Below are 19,492 nucleotides of genomic sequence, written 5' to 3' on the forward strand. Positions count from 1 at the left end.
AGAATGTTAGTACACAAACATAGAAGAGGATTCTTTACAGTAAGAGCAGTGAGACTATGGAACTCTCTGCCTGAGGAGGTGGTGATAGTGAGTTCACTAAAAGAGTTCAAGAGGGGCCTGGATGTATTTCTTGAGTGTAATAATATTACAGGCTATAGCTACTAGACATGGGTCGTTGGTCCAGGGAGTTATTCTGATTGCCTGATTGGAGTCGGGAAGAAATTTTTTTCCCCTTAAGTGGAGAAAATTGGCTTCTACCTCACTGTTTTTTTTTTTTTTGCCTTCCTCTGGATCAACTTGCAGGATAACAGGCTGAACTGGATGGATAAATGTCTTTTTTCGGCCTTATATACTATGTTACTATGTTATTTGAAAATGGCCAGGAAACTTTGCATGCACTTCAGCCACTCATGCACCGCAAAGCACACCTTCCTTGAGCTGCAGTGGCAGAACAGCATCCCCCATAATAGGCTGATATGCGACGTTTCCACCCGTTGGAATTCCACCCTCCATATGTTGGACCGACTATACGAATAGATAAAGGCCATCAATGATTTCTTGATTATCCAAGCGTACAGGATTACACCCCTGTGTAACTTCGATGTCAGCCAGTGGCAGCTCATGTGTGACACCTGCCGTTTGCTCAGGCCCTTTCAGGAGGCCACGTTATTTGTAAGTCGCCAGGACTACGGGATGAACAATGTCATTCCACTGCTTCATGTCCTGGAACAGATGCTGGTAAATCTGGCTAGTCAGGAGCCTTGTGGGGGCTAAACTGAAGGAGGAGGACATTGGAGCACAAGCAATGTGTAGCGCAATGGGTGGTTTTTGTACAAAATTGACAGGAGAGGAGGAGCAGGAGCAGCTAGAGGAGCTACAGGGCGACGAGGAAGACAAGGCAGAGGACCCAGACACGCCATGACAGTATGCAGTGGAAATGAAGGCAGGGAGTCCCTCCGAGTCACTTGCACAAATAGCCCGATGCATGCTCACTTGCTTGCGTAGTGACAGCCGAATTGTCACCATTCGGCAGAGGGATGATTTCTGGCTCCCCACCTTGTTGGACCCTTGCTACCGGTCAAAAATGGGGGCCAACTGCACACTCTGTCATTGTGACACTCTGTGGCATCCAGATGCTGCTGCTGCCACCTCCACACTGTCATTGTGCCACCCTGTGGCCTCCTCCGGATGCTGCTGCTGCCACCACCTCCACACTCTGTCATTGTGCCACTCTGTGGCCTCCTGATGCTGCTGCCACCTCCAGACTTTGTCATTGGGCCACTCCGTGGTCTCCTCATGCTGCTTCCACCTCACCACTATGTCATAGGGCCACTCTGTGCACTTTTCATGCTGTTCCCACCCTCCCCACTTCATGACTGGGCCACTATTTTGCCTTTCGGCATGGCGAACATCATAATTTCTTTGACCCTTCTTCTTATCTGTCAGAACGAAAGAAAAATGAGACACACAACGGATCCTGTCTATGTAACAGCTGTAAGGCCTGCATGACATGGTTCCTATTTTGCATCAGAATTGGCTTATGATTTGGTAGCCAAAAGCAGGAGTATGTACAAAACACAGAATACATGCAAATATTCCATTCACGTGTCATCTCTGATTTGGATCCACTCCTGTTTTTTTGGCTTTAGCAATACTGATGGATTACTGAACAAATGCTGACCGAGTGAAGGCGGATGCTCCACAGACAGGATCCGTTTTTTGTGGGTTATTGTTCTGACGAAACTGGCTGATTTTTGCGAATTTTTGAGAAATTTACTCATCTGTAATCTTGATCAATCAGTGATATTAGATTATAAGAGCTGGAATCTAGGCTATCTTTACCAGCTTTGTGGAGAAGTTTAATATAAACATCTTTGGAGGAATCAGGGATCTCTCCATTGTCCAGGATGCCATTAAATTAGGCGCATAAAGACCAGGTGATCTGATCCCACATTTTTATATTTTAATAGTAGGGGTGTTTTTGCACACGGCGATGCCCATGATGTTTAATTTTTTAATTATTTATGTCTTTTTATTTTAACTCCTTCAGTACCAAACCACTTTTCACCTTAAATCTCAGGCCGATTTTTGCGAATCTGAATGTGTCACTTTATGTGGTAATAACTTTGGAACACTTTTACTTATCCAAGCCATTCTGAGATTGTTCTCTCGTGACACATTGTACTTCATGATAGTGAGAAAGTCAGTCAATATTTTTCATTTACAAAAAAATTGGAAAAATTTGCAACTTTACAAATTTCAATTTCTCTGCTTTTAAAACAGATAGTGATACCTCATATAATAGTTATTAATTTACATTTCCCATATGTCTACTTTATGTTTGGATCATTTTGTGAATGCATTTTTATTTTTTGGGGACGTTAGAAGGCTTAGAAGTTTAGAAGCAAATCTTTAAATTTTTCAGAAAATTTCCAAAACCCACTTTTTAGGGACCAGTTCAGGTCTGAAGTCACTTTGTGAGACTTACGTAATAGAAACCACCCAAAAATGACCACATTTTAAAAAATACACTCCTCGTGGTATTGAAAACTGATTTTACAAACTTTGTTAACCCTTTAGGTGTTCCACAAGAATTAAAGGAAAATGTAGATGAAATTTCAGAACTTTTCAGAAATTTTGGCAGATTTTCCATTTTAATCCATCTTTTCCAGTAACAAAGCAAGGGTTAACGGCCAAACAAAACTCAATATTTATTGCCCTGATTCTGTAGTTTACATAAACACCCCATATGTGGTTGTAAACTGCTGTACGGGCACACGGCAGGGAGCAGAAGGAAAGGAACACCATATGGTTTTTGGAGGGCAAATTTCACTGGGATAATTTTAAGCTGCCATGTCACATTTGAAGAGCCACTGATGCACCCCTAGAGTAGACACTCCATAAAATGACCCCATTTTGGAAACTACGGGATAAGGTGGCAGTTTTGTTAGTACTATTTTAGGGTCCATATGATTTTTGGTTGCTCTATATTGCACTTTTTGTGAGGCAATGTAACAAAAAATAGCTGTTTTGGCAAAGTTCTTATGTTTTGTTATTTACAATGTTCATCTGACAGGTTAGATCATGTGGTATTTTTATAGAGCAGGTTGTTACGGACGCGACAATACCAAATATACTACCTTTTTTGGTTGTTTCAGTTTTACATAATAAAGCATTTTTGAAAAAAAATTATTTTTTAGTGTCTTCATATTTTGAAAGCCATATTTATTTTTATTTTTTGGGCAACTGTCTTATGTAGGGGCTAATTTTTTTCAGTGTGAGATGGCGGTTTGATTGGTACTATTTTAGGGTGCTTACGACTTTTTGATCGCTTGCTATTACACTTTTTGTGATGTAAGGTGACAAAAATGTCCTTTTTGACACACTTTTTATAAAAAAAAAAATCACGGTTTTTACCTAAGGGGTTAGGTCATGTGAAGTTTTTATACAGCAGGTTCTTACGGACGCGGCAATACCTAATATGTATACTTTTTTTATTTTTAAAAGTTTTACACAATAACAGCATTTTTTAAACAAAAAAAATCATGTTTTTGTGTCTCCATATTCTGAGAGCCATATTTTTATTTATTTTTTGGGCGATTGTGTTAGGTAGGGTCTCAGTTTTTGCACGATAAGATGACGGTTTGATTGTTATGATTTTGGGGTTGATTATGACTTTTTGATTGCTTGGTATTACGCTTTTTGTGATGTAAGCGGACAAAAAAATGGCTGTTCACCTGAAGGGTTAAGTCATGTGATATTTTTATAGAGCAGGTCGTTAAGTTTTACACAATAATATCATTTTTAAAAGAAAAAAATAAATCATGTTTTAGTGTCTCCATAGTCTGAGAGCCATAGTTTTTTTTATTTTTTAGGTGATTGTCTTAGGTAGGGTATCATTTTTGCGGGATGAGATGGCGGTTTGATTGGCACTATTTTGGGGTGCATATGACTTTTTGATCGCTTGCTATTACACTTTTTGTGATGTAAGGTGACAAAAAATGTCTCTTTTTGACACCGTTTTTATTTTATCTTTTATACGGTGTTCAACTGAGTGGTTAGGTCATGTGATATTTTTATAGAGCCGGTCGATATGGGCGCAGCGATACTTAATATGTCTCCTTTTCTTTTTTTCCCTATTTTGGGACTTCAACTTCTGGGGGTCTGATCCCCTCTACAATGCATTACAATACTTCTTTATTGTAATGCATTTGCTGTAAGTGTATTAAACACTGTAATACACTTACAGCTTCCTGCCTGTGAGATCCAGGGGGCTGGATCTCACAGGCTGTCGCGGAAGGCAGCCACGAAGCCTAAGGAAGGGTCCCCGTCACAGCAGCGCGGGGACCTGATGGCCAACCTGCACCCTTCAGGATCCCACACGAGGGTTAATGTGCCGGCGTCTGTGTTTTCACCGATGCGGGTGCATACAGCAGAGGTCCGCTATCAGTGAATGGCGGACCCCTTCCGCTGATCAGGTGGGCGCAGATCGGATTTCCGAACCACTTTCCAGTGCTGTACATGTAGTGCACTGGTATCCTACGGGTTAATTTTGGGGAAAGGGGGGTGAGTTGAATTTTTTAAACAGCAGGCACCTGGAGGCTATTGCGCTCACTGAACTCGCCAATGAGTGCCGTCTTTAAACCCCCACTGCTGACATCATTTTATGTTGGGGCGGCGGGAAGGAGTTGAGACCACTGGGTGCCCATACATACACCTTTACACATATGGGATAGACATCTTGTGACACAATAGAAACAAACATGTTTAAAAAAATGTAAACTAGCATCTCAGCATATGTTAATAGGAGAGGTAAGGAAGAACACATCTATATTTTCTCATGCCACTGACACAGTATATGTAGTAGATGTCTCCACGGTAATACAGAGCAGCATGGAGGAAGCTGAATATACTACTATTTTTTATTGAGCGGTAAAGCAGAACAGTTTTTTCAGCATCTAAAAATGTAGAGCTCAAATAGATGAAACTGATCTAGGCTAATCTAATGAACTGAAGTGATCTTCATTAATGGGAATCATGTATTTCATTTTAGTTTCATTAAAGCAGTTGTTCAGTTTTAGATTTCTTTGTTACGTTTTGCTAAACACTTTTCCCTTTGAAATAATTTAGAAAAATGTTCCTTCGTCTAAATATTGCTGTTACATAATTGTTATGACGCCCCCTGGTGTTCTTTTGATTTCCTCTCAGAACATCCACCTACTGTGTCCATGTATTGTGTACACATTACCAGTATGCCAGTCCCATAGTCTGGATCCTCTTGTACATTGCTAGTGGAGTGATTCTTCCTATTGCAGACCAGCCAGTAAGAAGCTCACTCAAAAAAATCTTGCTCAAAAGAAATGAATAGAAAGCAGATTTTCTGTTTTTGCTTTTTTACTCCTTGCCTTCCCACAGCCATAACTGTTTTATTATTCTGTTAACATAGACTTATGATGGATTGGTTTTGGCAGGACAAGTTTTTTTTTTTGCTTATTTAAATTCCCCCTAGTCAGATGACTTTTCCCACAGACTGTAATTATTTATCATTGCAACATATGGGACATTCAGTCTGTTCCTATGGAGCACTGCCACAGGCAAGGCTCCATAGGAACAAAGTTGTGACAGGCTTCGGAGCCTCATTCTTGGTGTGGGGGAGCCATTTGGGCCCTGGGAGTGCAGTGCTCCTGGGGAAAGACCTCTCAGATACCATGGTCATAATTGATCATGGCATCTGAGAGCTACATTTCCATGATTGGCTTTATCGCCAATAAAAGACATTGCCTCGAGTGTCTGCTGTGTAAAACATCAGGCACTGGCGGCCATAGCAGAGGTCAGGAGGGGGTTAATCCTTTCGATGCTTTTTGCCTCTGTTTGAGTGGATCCATTGTGGTATATGTTTCAACGCCATCTTTGGCAATTCAGATGTACAGCCCCAGTGGAAAGACCAGCAGAGGGGCTAAAAGTGGTGAGAACACACACTAACAAGTATGTCACAGCAATAACTAGACAATGGATGATATTATAAACTATTCAAAAACTGAACATCATGGGAGCTATGAAAAATGAAAGGATTGGATTTGTTACTACTGACGTTTAATAGTTTTATTTTCCACTAGTGTTGATAAATCTCATCCAATGTGTTTTTAAAAAAAATCTTTTTTACTATTAAATTCTACTGGTTACTGCATTGTCTGTATATACAGTAAAACATGGGGTATGCGCTATATAGTAGCTGCAATGAATGGGAGTTAACAGAAAAGTGTTAATAGACTAATACAATTACCAAGAAGAGATGGAGTGCCACACCACTGGGGACCAGGAAATAGTAGGATTCCTGAGTACATGCCCGTACAGTTGTGTTCAAAATAATAGCAGTGTGTTTAAAAAAGTAAATAAAGAAAAATCCTTCTAATAGCTTCTATTCCCATACACACAAATGCATTGGGAACACTACACATTCTATTCCAAGTCAAAACATGAAGAAAAATATTTAAAATTTGTGTTGTTCCTTAAAAAAATTTAAGAAAAGTGAATATTAGACTGTTCAAAAAAATAGCAGTGTTTGTATTCTTCTTTACAAACTCAAACATTCACTATACAAACTGAAAAATGTTTGAAGATTTTGCTTTCCTTTGAATCACTTAATTAATATTTAGTTGTATAACCACTGTTTCTGAGACATCTGTGTTGCATGGAGTCAACCAACTTCTGGCCCCTGTGAACAGGTATTCCAGCCCAGGATGATTGGACTACATTCCACAGTTCTTCTCTATTTCTTGGTTTCGCCTCAGAAACTGCATTTTTTATGTCACCCCACAAGTTTTCTATGAGATTATGATCCTGGGATTGGGCTGCCCACTCCATAACGTCAATCTTGTTGGTCTGGAACCAAGATGTTGCACGTTTACTGGTGTGTTTGGGGTCGTTGTCTTGTTGGAACACCCATTTCAAGGGCATTTTCTTTTCAGCATAAGGGAGCATAACCTCTTCAAGTATTCTGATGTATTCAAACTGATCCATGATCCCTGGTATGCGATAAATAGGCCCAACACCATAGTATGAGAAACATCCCCATATCATGATGCTTGCTCCACCATGCTTCACTGTCTTCACAGTGTACTGTGGCTTGAATTCAGTGTTTGGGGGTCATCTGACAAACTGTCTCCGGCCACTAGACTCAAAAAGAACAATCTTACTTTCATCAGTCCATAAAATGTCTCTTTAGACCAGTTAATGTGCTCTTCGGCAAATTGCAACCTCTTCAGCACATGTATTTTTTTCAACAGTGGGACTTTGCGGGGGCTTCTTGCAGATAACTTGGCTTCACATAGGCGTCTTCTAATTGTAACAGTACTCACAGGTATTGCAATATGGTTGAAGAAATCCAGCTCCACTTCGGTAAAGGAAAAATTTATTTTGCTTGCGGTAAAATCACATCCAGTCACAGTTACAAAGTCGTTGTCTACGCGTTTCGGGCTACTGAAGACAATTTGCGCCATTACTCATGACACAATACAACATTAAAAAGTGGCAGTATCTTTCTTTTTTGTATTTGCCCCCGAGGGGGGACCCCTCCACCGGAAAAATCCATACATGTACCTATAGAAAGCCCTTAGCAGGAAATATGACCCTGCACGCCACATCCTGTCATCCGAAACATGTCATAGCGAACATACCGAGAGGCGAGATAATACGTGCAAGAAGGAACTGCACGGATGATGATAGCTTCATGACTGAAGCCGAAAATATCGCCCATAGATTACTTAAGAGAGCTTATGGCAGAAGTCAGGTTGAGGATGTAATACGACAGGTGTCTGAAATTGAAAGAGGGTCTCTGGTCCATCCAGAGCAGGAGAGTGTGTCCAGGGATAGTGAACTCAGTGCTGTGGTTGCCAACAGAAACCAAACTAAAAACAAAAACTTCAAAAGTAATGGAAACAATAAAAGAAATCTGTTTGTTACACAGTACAGCACGGAGTTCACACAGATCTGCCACATTGTAAAAAGGCATTTTCCTGTCCTGGCATATGATAGAGAATGGACGGACATAGTTGCAGATGGGGTTAAATGTGCAGCCAGAAGAGCACCCACTATAGATAACTATGTCAGTCCTAGCCTGTATCAGGACAGGAAAAAATCGCAGCCTGTCTGGCTCACGACCAAAGGAAGCTATAGATGCGGACATTATAGGTGCATATGTTGCACCCACATGTCGATATCTAATACTTTTGTTTCAGCTTCTACTGGCAGGATTTTTCAAATGAAAACATACCTTAATTGCAACACAACCTTTGCAGTTTATTTAATCACATGCAGAAAATGCAAACTGCAATATGTAGGTTGCACCACCAATGCCATAAAAACCAGAATACGCAGGCACATTTCCGATGTGCCCCACCATGGCAGCCGCAATATATCTGCAGCTAGTCTGCATTTTGCTGTCTGCCATGGTGGTGATACAACGGATCTAGTGGTACAGGGTATAGAAAGGGTTTTTTTTGCCAAAAAGAGGAGGGGATTACAAAAGAAAATTATTAAATAGAGAATCCTTTTGGATTTTCGCATTGAACACGCGGCAACCTGATGGTCTGAACAGACGTCTAGACCTAATCTTGCAACAATAAACTCATTATGTCATTATTCCTGCACTTCACAGCCGTCCCTCAAAAAAGTCAAAAAACTTAAAAAGCTCAAAAGACTCTCTCCTTTAATTTTGTTTCCTATAGCCAGTGCATATGTTGCGCATTTTTGTATAGGCTTTTTTTGTTCATTGTGTGTTTTTTTCACTTTTTTCTTTTTTTCTCATGAGAAGTCTTGTTCATAGGTGTGGCATGTTTTAGAGGGTGTCTGCAGTCATGTGACCACAATCAGTGAAAACAGATGCAGTCCCTCTATAAATACTGCCACTTTTTAATGTTGTATTGTGTCATGAGTAAGGGCGCGAATTGTCTTCCGTAGCCCGAAACGCGTAGACAATGACTTTGTAACTGTAACTGGATGTGATTTTACCGCAAGCAAAATAAATTTTTCCTTTACCGAAGTGGAGCTGGATTTCTTCAACCATATTGCAATACGTTACCCGGGCCTGACACGGGTCCTCCGTGCTCACAGGTGAAGGTGGCGCAGGTGAGAGCTGCTGAACTTTCTTTTCTAGTACTCACAGGTAACTTTAGACCTTCTTTGATCTTCCTGGAGCTGATTGTAGTCCTTGCCATTTTGGCTATTCTTCTATCCATTCGAATGGTAGTTTTTCGGTTTCTTCCGCGTCTTTCAGGGTTTGGTTGCCTATCATTTTCTGCACTTCTTTATATGTTTTCCCCTCTCCAATCAACTTTTTAATCAAGGTACACTGTTCTTCTGAACAATGTCTGGAACTACCCATTTTCCTCAGAATTTCAGAGAGAAATGCACTGTAACAAGCATGTACAACATTTGCTGCCTTCCTTAAATAAGGGCAATAATTGCCACCTTTTTTTCAAAGAATGAATGACCTCACTAATTGAACTCCACACTGCTATTATTTTGAACATGCCCCTTTCAATAAGTGATTGAATTACACATAATCAGCAGCAGCATGCATGGCATGACTGTTGGGTCTGTTGGATTTCTATTACTCTACTACACCCAGGCCTGGTGATTCAGCCGGATCGCTCCGGTTTTACAGATCTGGTTTTTTAAATTACAGCCGGATCGGAGAATCGGCTGAATCCCGATCTGGTGCGGTGGGAGATGAGCGCTCATCTCCCTACATTCATCTGTATCACCGCCCTCAGGATGGCGATGCAGATGAACACTGCAGCAAGGCAAGGGAGAGGCGTCTCCCTTCCCTGTTCCTCTGATAGGCTGCTGGCATAAGGCAGCAGCCTATCAGAGGCCGGTGCATCGCTGACAGGGTGGAGGTAAGTGTTTGTTTTTTTTTTGCTTTTCTGTGGTGAAACTGGGGGCATTGTTTGCACATACGGATGGAGCAGAGTTAACACGGGCATCTACTGGGGACATTGCTGGCACATGTGGACACTATGGGGGCATCTACTGGGGGCATTGCTGGCATATGGGGGACACTATGGGTGCATCTACTGGGGGCATGGCTGGCACAAAAGGGACACTATGGGGGCATCTACTGGGGGCATTGCTGGCACATGGGGACACTATGAGGGGCATCTACTGGGGGCATGGCTGGCACAAAGGGGACACTATGGGAGCATCTACTGGGGTCATGGCTGCCACAAAGGAGACACTATAGCTGCATCTACTGGGGGCATTGCTGGCACATGGGGGACACTATGTGGGGCATCTACTGGGGACATTGCTGGCACATGGGGACACTATGGGGGCATCTACTGGCACATCATTGGGGACACTATGGGTGGCATCTACTGGGGACATTGCTGGCGCATGTGGACACTATGGGGACATCTACTGGGGACATTGCTGGCACATGTGGACACTATGGGGGCATCTACTAGGGGCATTGCTGGCATATGGAGAACACTATGGGAGCATCTACCAGGGGCATGGCTGGCACAAAGGGGACTCTATGGGGGCATCTACTGGGGCATTGCTGGCACATGGGGACACTATGGGGGCATCTACTGGGGGCATTGCTGGCACATGGGGACACTGTGGGGGCATCTACTGGGGACATTGCTGGCACATTGGGACACTATGGGGGTATCTACTGGCACATCATTGGGGACACTATGGGGGGCATCTACTGGGGACATTGCTGGCACATGTGGCCACTATGGGTGCATCTACTGGGGACATTGGTGGCACATGTGGACACTATGGGGGCATCTACTGGGGGCATTGCTGGCACATGGGGGACACTATGTGGGGCATCTACTGGGGACATTGCTGGCGCATGTGGACACTATGGGGACATCTACTGGGGACATTGCTGGCACATGTGGACACTATGGGGGCATCTACTAGGGGCATTGCTGGCATATGGGGAACACTATGGGAGCATCTACCAGGGGCATGGCTGGCACAAAGGGGACTCTATGGGGGCATCTACTGGGGCATTGCTGGCACATGGGGACACTATGGGGGCATCTACTGGGGGCATTGCTGGCACATGGGGACACTATGGGGGCATCTACTGGGGACATTGCTGGCACATTGGGACACTATGGGGGCATCTACTGGCACATCATTGGGGACACTATGGGGGGCATCTACTGGGGACATTGCTGGCACATGTGGCCACTATGGGTGCATCTACTGGGGACATTGGTGGCACATGTGGACACTATGGGGGCATCTATTGGGGGAATTGCTGGCACATGGGGGGCATCTACTGGGGGCATTGCTAGCACATAGGGAACACTATTGGGGCATCTTATACTGGCACATTATGGGGACACTATGGTGTTGGAGGGGAGGAAGAACACTATGGGGGCATATTATATAGGCACACTATGGGGGCACTAAGAAGGGGGATTTATACTAGCACATTCTGGGGGACACTATGGGGGAATCTTATACTGGCACATTATGGGGGCACTAGGGGGAAGAGGAGAGGAGCACTATGTGAGCATTTACCAGGGGCATTATATAGGGGTGTTTTATACTTGCACACATTATGGGGGCACTATGGGGACATTATCTCAACTGGGGGCACTGAGGAAATTTTTTGTACTGGCACACAGAACGGGAGCATTTTTATTATTATTATTGAAGGTGGCAGGTGAGTTGTTAAGAAGGTAGGAGGATGATGGAAAAGTAGTAACCTAAGATGTCTTTTGTCAAACTGCAGAGACAAGAGATGGGTGAAAAATCATCATGGCGGACTGCTCTCAAAGGAGAAGATGAAGAAAGAGAAGGTCTGCATCAGAGGAGAAGTCACTTGATATAAGAGGTATGTGGTGCTGTATTCTGGATAGCACAGAATATAATATGTATGCAAATATGTCTTTAGTGCTAGGTACAAATGTGTATAAAATGTATATGGTGTAGGTAAATCTACTGTAAGTGTAGCCTAGGGGTCATTTATATACTGTGTGGTGTATATTGTATATGTGATTATATGAGTGTAGTGTTTATATAGTCTGTTTATGTATGCATACCTCCCAACCATCCCAGATCTGGCATAACTACTGTGTGGGGGGCACAATGGAGACTAAGCAGGGTTGGGACATGTACAGAAAGACATTGGGAGGAGTTAGAGGTGTGGGCGCTGTAAAAAAAACTTCACACAACACTGATAGTTTAGCTCCTTAGGCTTTTTAAAAGTTTTGTGGTATGTGTGTGTAGTGTATACATAGTGTATTTATGTATGTGTACCATGTATGGTGTACTGTATTTATGTTTATGTGTGTTGCATATATATGGTGTATGTATATGTAAACGTGTTGTGACGCCGCGTATTTGCCGTTGAGTAGGGAACCTGTTCTTAAAAATTTGAATCCCACCCCTGACTACACCTGCTAGTAAATTATTTGCCATGTAGAAATATAATTTCTACCAAAAACTGTGATTTATCAGTTTAGTGATGTCTGACTGCTATTATTTTTAACACAACTGTATGTGTTTGTATAGAATTGTTCTCAAGCCTCTACAATGGTTATGAAATGACTCTCACCATGCCCTAGTATACAAGCAAAAATGAACTGTCTGCTGCAGAGAACATGAAATGTCAGCTTGTTGTGTGTTACAATGTGTGAAAAAATGTTTATAATAAAAACCTGATTTCACAATGCTTTGTGTATGTGCATTTATTGCCCATCATCATTGCAGTGCAATGCTCAGGTATGAACCGCTACACTAATCCCCATAGAGATATAGCCTCTAATGTGATTCATTACTAGTTGTGCACAAATCTTTCTGTGCTTTATTGTAAATGATTTTGACCATAGGAGTTTAAAAAACAACGGCAACCACATGTAGATTGACAGGTAATATATGACTTCTATGCATATATACAGCAGTTCAGTCACAATATTCATGTCAATTAAAACAATTTACTACATAAAATAATAAAATGTGTCTAAGGACATGTTCTATTTTTTGGCGGAACGGAGATGCGGACATATGGAAACAGAATGCTAACAGAGTCATTTCCATCTTTTTGCGGACCCATTGAAGTGAATGGTTCCGTATACAGACCTGTTAAAAAAACCGGAACAGAATGGAAACAGAAAGAAAATACGGTCATTTGCATGAGCCCTTACTTTGATGTTCTTCACAGGTTAGATATTTTTGTCCAGGTGGATTTTTTTGTACCATCAATACCTTCTTCATTAACACAACAGCAGTAGGCGTGCTGCCATCACATTGCATTGGTTTATACTGTACTTACCTGTTTCCTCACACTTGTGTTGTCTGCCTTCAAGTAGATGCTGATGTTCTTTTTGACAAGGGCCCTGAGTTAACTTGATATCTGTATTAAAAAAAAAATATTCTGTCAAAATGAACTAAATTTGGTTTAAATGCTACATATTCAGCCAATAGCCACATAATTGATTTAACTGCTCTGCTAGTTGAGAAAATATTACAGTGCACAAAATACTTTAAATCGCTAAAATACGTGTCTTACTGCTAAAATGTCCATACTCATTGCCTGGATCTCAATCTTGACAAATGTTTAAAGTACTAAAACTTTGGTTGATAAAACTTATCAGAAACCCTTCAATTGAACTATTTCTGCCTAGTAGACTCCACTGTTAGAAAGACTATCTATTTTCTAACGATTCATATGGCTCAACATGTAAGAGTCTAGTATTCAGGACAATTAGGGCATAGTGATTGAGAGTGTGATAGGAGTCTACATTGAGGGTTGTATTACACTGGTCGCTCGTTAGCGATCATCTTGCAGAGTAATGCTGCCGCCAATTGAATCGGGCAATTCTGGTTTTTAAAGGGGTTCTCCAGGAATTAAGAAAGTGAAAATGCTTAAATATTAGTTTATTATAAATATATTCCCAAATACTTTTCATTAGTTATAATGGCTTGTTTTGTCTGGGGAGGAATCATTAGGAGAAATAAAATGGCCACCGTCCTATTAGTACACACAAAACCTGTCCTAATCACACAGGAGGACAAGTTACTTCACAACACTGACCTAAAGAGCTGCCCCTTTCTCCTCTCTGCTCTGCTTGTCAGGGATTATGATCCTGATACAGCTGATAACATAAATCTCTAGGAATGGAGTTCATGTGGAGACATGAAGTACAGAGAGGATGATGGGGTGTGGATAACGAGCAGCAGCACTTATACAGTCTCTGTTACCACAGTTTGTCCTGTCTATCCTCTCTGTACTTCATGTCTCCTCATGAACTCCATTCCTACAGAAATTCAGCTGAAGATCTTATCATATGTATTCAGGATAATAACCCCTGACTGGTAGAGCAGAGAGGAGGATAATTTGTCCTGCTGTGTCATTAGGACAAGTTCTTTGTGTAGTAATAGGACAGCAGCCATTTTATTTCCCTTGATGATTGCTCCCTAGACAAAACAAGTCATTATAAGTAATAAAAGGTATTTGGGAATAAATTCATAATAAGGTAATATTTAAATATTTTCATTTTCTTAATTCCTGGAGAACCCTTTCAAGTCTGCTTAAAAATCAGCACAATATGCCGCCACTAGACAACATGGGGACAAGAGATGGCATTAGTGATCGCTCCTCCCCATGCTGTGGAGGAGATCACTGCATGTAATAGCAGCAGTCTCCTCGGCTAGCGAGCAGGCAATTGACAGAAGGGAACACTTCCCTCTCGACAATCGCTTGCTTAATCAGCCTGTGTAATACAGGCTTTAGTATGGTTGAAGCCTGTATTACGATTTTATTGGCCGAAAAATCGGCCAGTGTAATACAGCCCTACATGAGTTTGTCTCTTTTCCTCCGTCAACTTTTTGGTCTGATTCCTACAGCTGCTTAAAACACTACAGGGCCTGTTTCCAGTTCCCTTCTACTGTATGGCCCTCAGTTATCTACTTTTTTTTACTATAGCTGTCCATAGATTGTAACAGAAGTACTTTTCCTCCTGACTCCCCATATACATAGAGGCTCAGATCCTCAGCTCAGCATGAAAGTGTTTCCAAAGGATCCTTCTTTCTGCTGACATCTGCCATGAAGAAAAAGTGAGGTGACCAGTGCCACCATACACATTAGATCAGCTGGTCCCTCTGAAATCTGATGTGTATGGTCACCTTCAGGCTGTAGACTTATCAACCTGGTTTAATCAGTTATATATGGTATTAACAAAAATGATGTTTTAGTGATTTTTTTTTCACAGTAATGAAAAAAACTCCACATATGCGGTTACTACTAACCTTTCTTGGAAATATATGTTTCGGTCATGATGGGCTTCAAATGAAAAGGTTTTAATGAAGCTTTGTAAATATTTTCACTATCCAGAGAAATAGCATCTGCTTCTCCAGCCTGTAAAACAATACTTTCATCATTGATATTTATCTTTTCTATTCTCTTTTGTTAAGAGTGCTCTCCAAAAAATTTGTTGATCACAACAATCATGAGTGATAAGCTAAATCTATGGGTGAATACATCAACAAATGTTTCATTTCCCTGTAGTGCCTCAGCAGGATAGATTGAGGATTACACTGTAATTAAATCAATGGAATATTCATGTAATGCAGTGCTCCAGAGCCAGAGAAGCTCTGCATAGACATTATCTACTTTGGCTAAAAAGGAATCCACTCTACTGAAGTACCCTAAAAGGGACTTAAAAATATTTATTTTACGCCAGGCAATTCATTTTACTGCTGGGACACTCAGTAGGTCACCAATATTCAGGGATCGATTGGTCATAGACATTACAGGGAAATTTCCCAGTGGGCCGATGCTAAGGGGGCCGCTGAAGCCCTCCTCTCTGCCGCTGACTGGGTACATAATGGTAATTAATTCTGTGCCAATCAAGTACTCATGTACCTGGCCAGCTACAGCACATGTCCTCCTATATTCACTGCTGTGGCCCACATAACCCCTACGTAGCCCCTGCTCTATATCTTAATCAAAAACAACTGAAGCAGAAGGACAGAATATGACTAGTGTTGAGCGCGAATATTCGAATTGCAAATTTTTTTTGCGAATATCGGCACTTCGCTAATTCGCGAATATATTTCAAATATAGTGCTATAAATTCGCTATTTCGAATATTCATTTTTTTTTTTTTTATTGTTTTTCTTTCCCACTTCCCAAAAGTAGTTCTTACCTGTCCTTAGGATTCCTGGCTGCTCCTGTCAGTGCCCGTTGCCGCTTCTGCCGACTTCCGTGCTCATGGAGCGTCCCCATCACCATGGGAACGCCTCCATGCTAGAATGTACTGTCGGATTTGAGAATTACGTTGAAATCGCAATGCGATTAATATAACTTGAAGTAATCGCATTGCGATTTTAACTTAGCACTGCTATATTCCATATTCGTTATTTCTAGCCTAGAATTAACGAAGTTCACGAACTAATATGGAATATAGCAGTGCTAAGTTGAAATCGCAATGCGATTAATATAACTTGAAGTAATTGCATTACGATTTCAACTTAGACCTGGTTTACTATGGTTGGCTTGGTAAAATTAGCGAAGATGACAAATATGACCAATGTATTCGTCATATTCCTCAAAACAAAGTTAATTAAATATTCTCCATCTTCGTTTTAGCTCCATATTCGTCAACTTCGCTAATTGTAGCAATCAAATAGGAAAGTTGACTATAGAGACAGCTGTGTTTAATTCGCTATTATTACTCGATAATTACGCGAAATCGAATATGGCACCTCCAGCGAGCTCAACACTATTCGTTAACTTCGTTAATTCTAGCAAGCTGACCCATTAGAAACACAGCTCTAAGTTGAAATCGCAATTCGATTAATATTACTTGAAGTAATCGCATTGCGATTTCAACTTAGACCTGGTTTACTATGGTTGGCTTGGTAGAATTAGCGAAGATGACGAATATGACAAATGTATTCGTCATATTCCTCAAAACAAAGATAACGAAATATTCTCCATCTTCGTTTTAGCTCCATATTCGTCAACTTCGCTAATTCTAGCAATCAAATAGGAAAGTTGACTATAGAGACAGCTGTGTTTAAATCGCTATGCGATTATATTACTTTGCTTTTTTTTATTAAATAGAATCATTATAATACTTGATAATTATTATAATTATTCTATTTATAAAAAAAAGCAAAGTAATATAATCGCATAGCGAATTAAACACAGCTGTCTCTATAGTCAACTTTCCTATTTGATTGCTAGAATTAGCGAAGTTGACGAATATGGAGCTAAAACGAAGATGGAGAATATTTTGTTATCTTCGTTTTGAGGAATATGACGAATACATTTTGTCATATTCGTAATCTTCGCTAATTCTAGATATCAAACCAATAGAACAGTTGCATTAAGTTAAAATCGCAATACGCGATTATTTAAATCGTATATTAATCGCGACAACTAGAATAATGACGAATATTCGATTTCGACAAATATGAGACGAATATTGTAGCAAATATTCGCGAATTTCGTCTAAATCGAATATGGCACCTCCCGCTCAACACTAAATATGACATCTATTGATGGCCACCACAGAGGGACAGCTTTTGGGGTAATATATTGCACTGCACTGTGGTATATGGTTCTGATGGGACAGTATTTTGAGCTATGGTATTGCTGACCCCCACCTTCAGTATTTGTGTTGCCCTACCTCCTGTTAATTTGGACCCCCCCCTACAACATGGGGCCACTTTTAGTATTTGTTTCCAGGGCAACTTTATGTTCCCAGTCCGCCCCAGCCAATATCAGATCACTGGGATCCAATTCCAGACACCCCCGACCATTAGCTGTTAGAAGAGGCAGTGGCACTCTTCCTAGGAAAGTGAAATCATGTTTATTGACCGCATAGCATATTTGCTGCTCAGGCTCATTCAAGTGAATGGGTCTGAGCTGCAATACCAAGCACAGCCATTATATGGTACAATTTAGAGCTCTGTACTTGGTTCTGGGGGTAGGGAGGGCTTAAAGGGGTTGACTTGCCCAGTGACGTCACCGGCTCAAGTGGGCGGTGTAGAACGCTGTTTTGGGTGTTTTTATAGGGGGGTAATAGTGATGTCACCGGGCTACCTGCTAGGCGGAAGTCTCCACCTAGCATAGTGTTGTGAAACGCTGTACGTCACTGGTACATTACAGGCTCGATGCATCACAAGGCAAAGGGAGCATCAGAGCAAGGAATTTTTTCCCCTAAAATTAGGAGAATTGGCTATCATGTCATGGGTTTTTAATTCAGTCGTCTCCACAAAGGCGCCCTTAAGATGGCCCCGCACTGCCAGGGACAGGAAAAACATGCAGAGAAGTTAAATTCTCCTCCCCACCTTCCACCTTCAGTGTTTTTCCTGTCCCTGTACAGGACAGATGTGCAGAGAAGACAGGCTTCAGGCCGGAAGTGTAGCAGAGAGGTTTCTGCAAGGGAAGTTGGTAAAGCTAGTAGCTCACTGCCACTTTGTTGCACACCTGCCAAGGTCTATGATACCCAGCAGGGTTAAGCCTTCCTTACCCCATCCCTGTGGTTGAGAGAAGGTTACTAGAGATCCCATACTGGCATGTGAGGAGAAGCCTACATCTACATTTATGAATTATATTAAAATAAGGAGGAGATACACTGTACAGTCAGCAATGTCCAGCTTCTGTACATCTTTTTCTCCTAAAAACAGGAAGGAAAATGGATTTGGATTTTGATGAACCATCAGATTCAGAAAAGTTTGAGGATAAGGAGGAAGGTGAACAAGAGGACTCCTCATCGGATGAGAAGGAGAAATATTTTTTTTTTGCTTTTGAGGATGTAGAGCATTTATTAAAAGCTGTACGTAGCACTAGAGAGATCGAAGAGGTTAAAAAAGCAAAAGCAGTGCAGGATAACATGTTTAGGGGTCTAGAGGAAAACAGAAGAGAGTATTTCCTGTGCATGAGAATTTGAATAAATGAATCCAGTATGAATGGGCTAACCCGGAAAAGAGAACCTTTTTACCAAGTGGGTTAAAGAGGAGACGTCACTGAAACTGATTTTGAAAAGTGGGATGCAGTTCCAAAAATCAACTCTTCTATGGCTAAGTTAATTAAAAACACTGACATTCCGTTTGAAGACACAACTCAGTTAAAAAGATGGACAAAAAAGCTGAGGGAACTATTATAAGAAGATGAAAAGCAGCCACTTTATATTAAGACCCGGTGTATCCTAAATCTGTGTTGCTAGGTCCCTATGTATGGGGTTAGACCAGTTAGAGGTCCATTTGCTAAAAAAAGACACTGCGAGATCAGATTATCTCTTCTCCTCCTTCACTGAAGATGGCAGTTGGATTCCTTGCAGATGCTTCAGCCGAAAATGTAAAATTAGTTGCCAGGGTTTAAGGGCTAAGCTAGGGCTAAATTCCTCTAGAAGGGTATTATGGCTCAGGTTTTGGAAGGAAGACGTTGCATTTAAAAATAAAATCTGCTCAATTCCCTTTCATGGTCCCCCCTCCTTTCAAGTATGTCTTT

At 41.4% G+C, this 19,492-nt stretch overlaps 1 protein-coding gene across 39 annotated transcripts in view; it reads right to left on the reverse strand.

The window, feature by feature from the left end:
- Nucleotides 1–19,492, reverse strand: part of LOC120997603 (saxiphilin-like) — a 390,951-nt gene that overhangs the window by 350,582 nt on the left and 20,877 nt on the right. For all 39 annotated transcript variants that reach the window (XM_040427730.1, XM_040427728.1, XM_040427745.1 and 36 more), the window contains exons 3-4: nucleotides 15,280–15,388; nucleotides 13,304–13,384 (exon numbers count right to left, since the gene is read on the reverse strand). In XM_040427730.1, the coding sequence (XP_040283664.1) occupies nucleotides 13,304–13,384; nucleotides 15,280–15,388 (190 nt within the window). The remainder of the gene's footprint in view (nucleotides 1–13,303; nucleotides 13,385–15,279; nucleotides 15,389–19,492) is intronic.

Source organism: Bufo bufo, chromosome 4, assembly GCF_905171765.1.
Source record: "Bufo bufo chromosome 4, aBufBuf1.1, whole genome shotgun sequence".
Classification (NCBI taxonomy): Eukaryota; Metazoa; Chordata; class Amphibia; order Anura; family Bufonidae; genus Bufo; species Bufo bufo.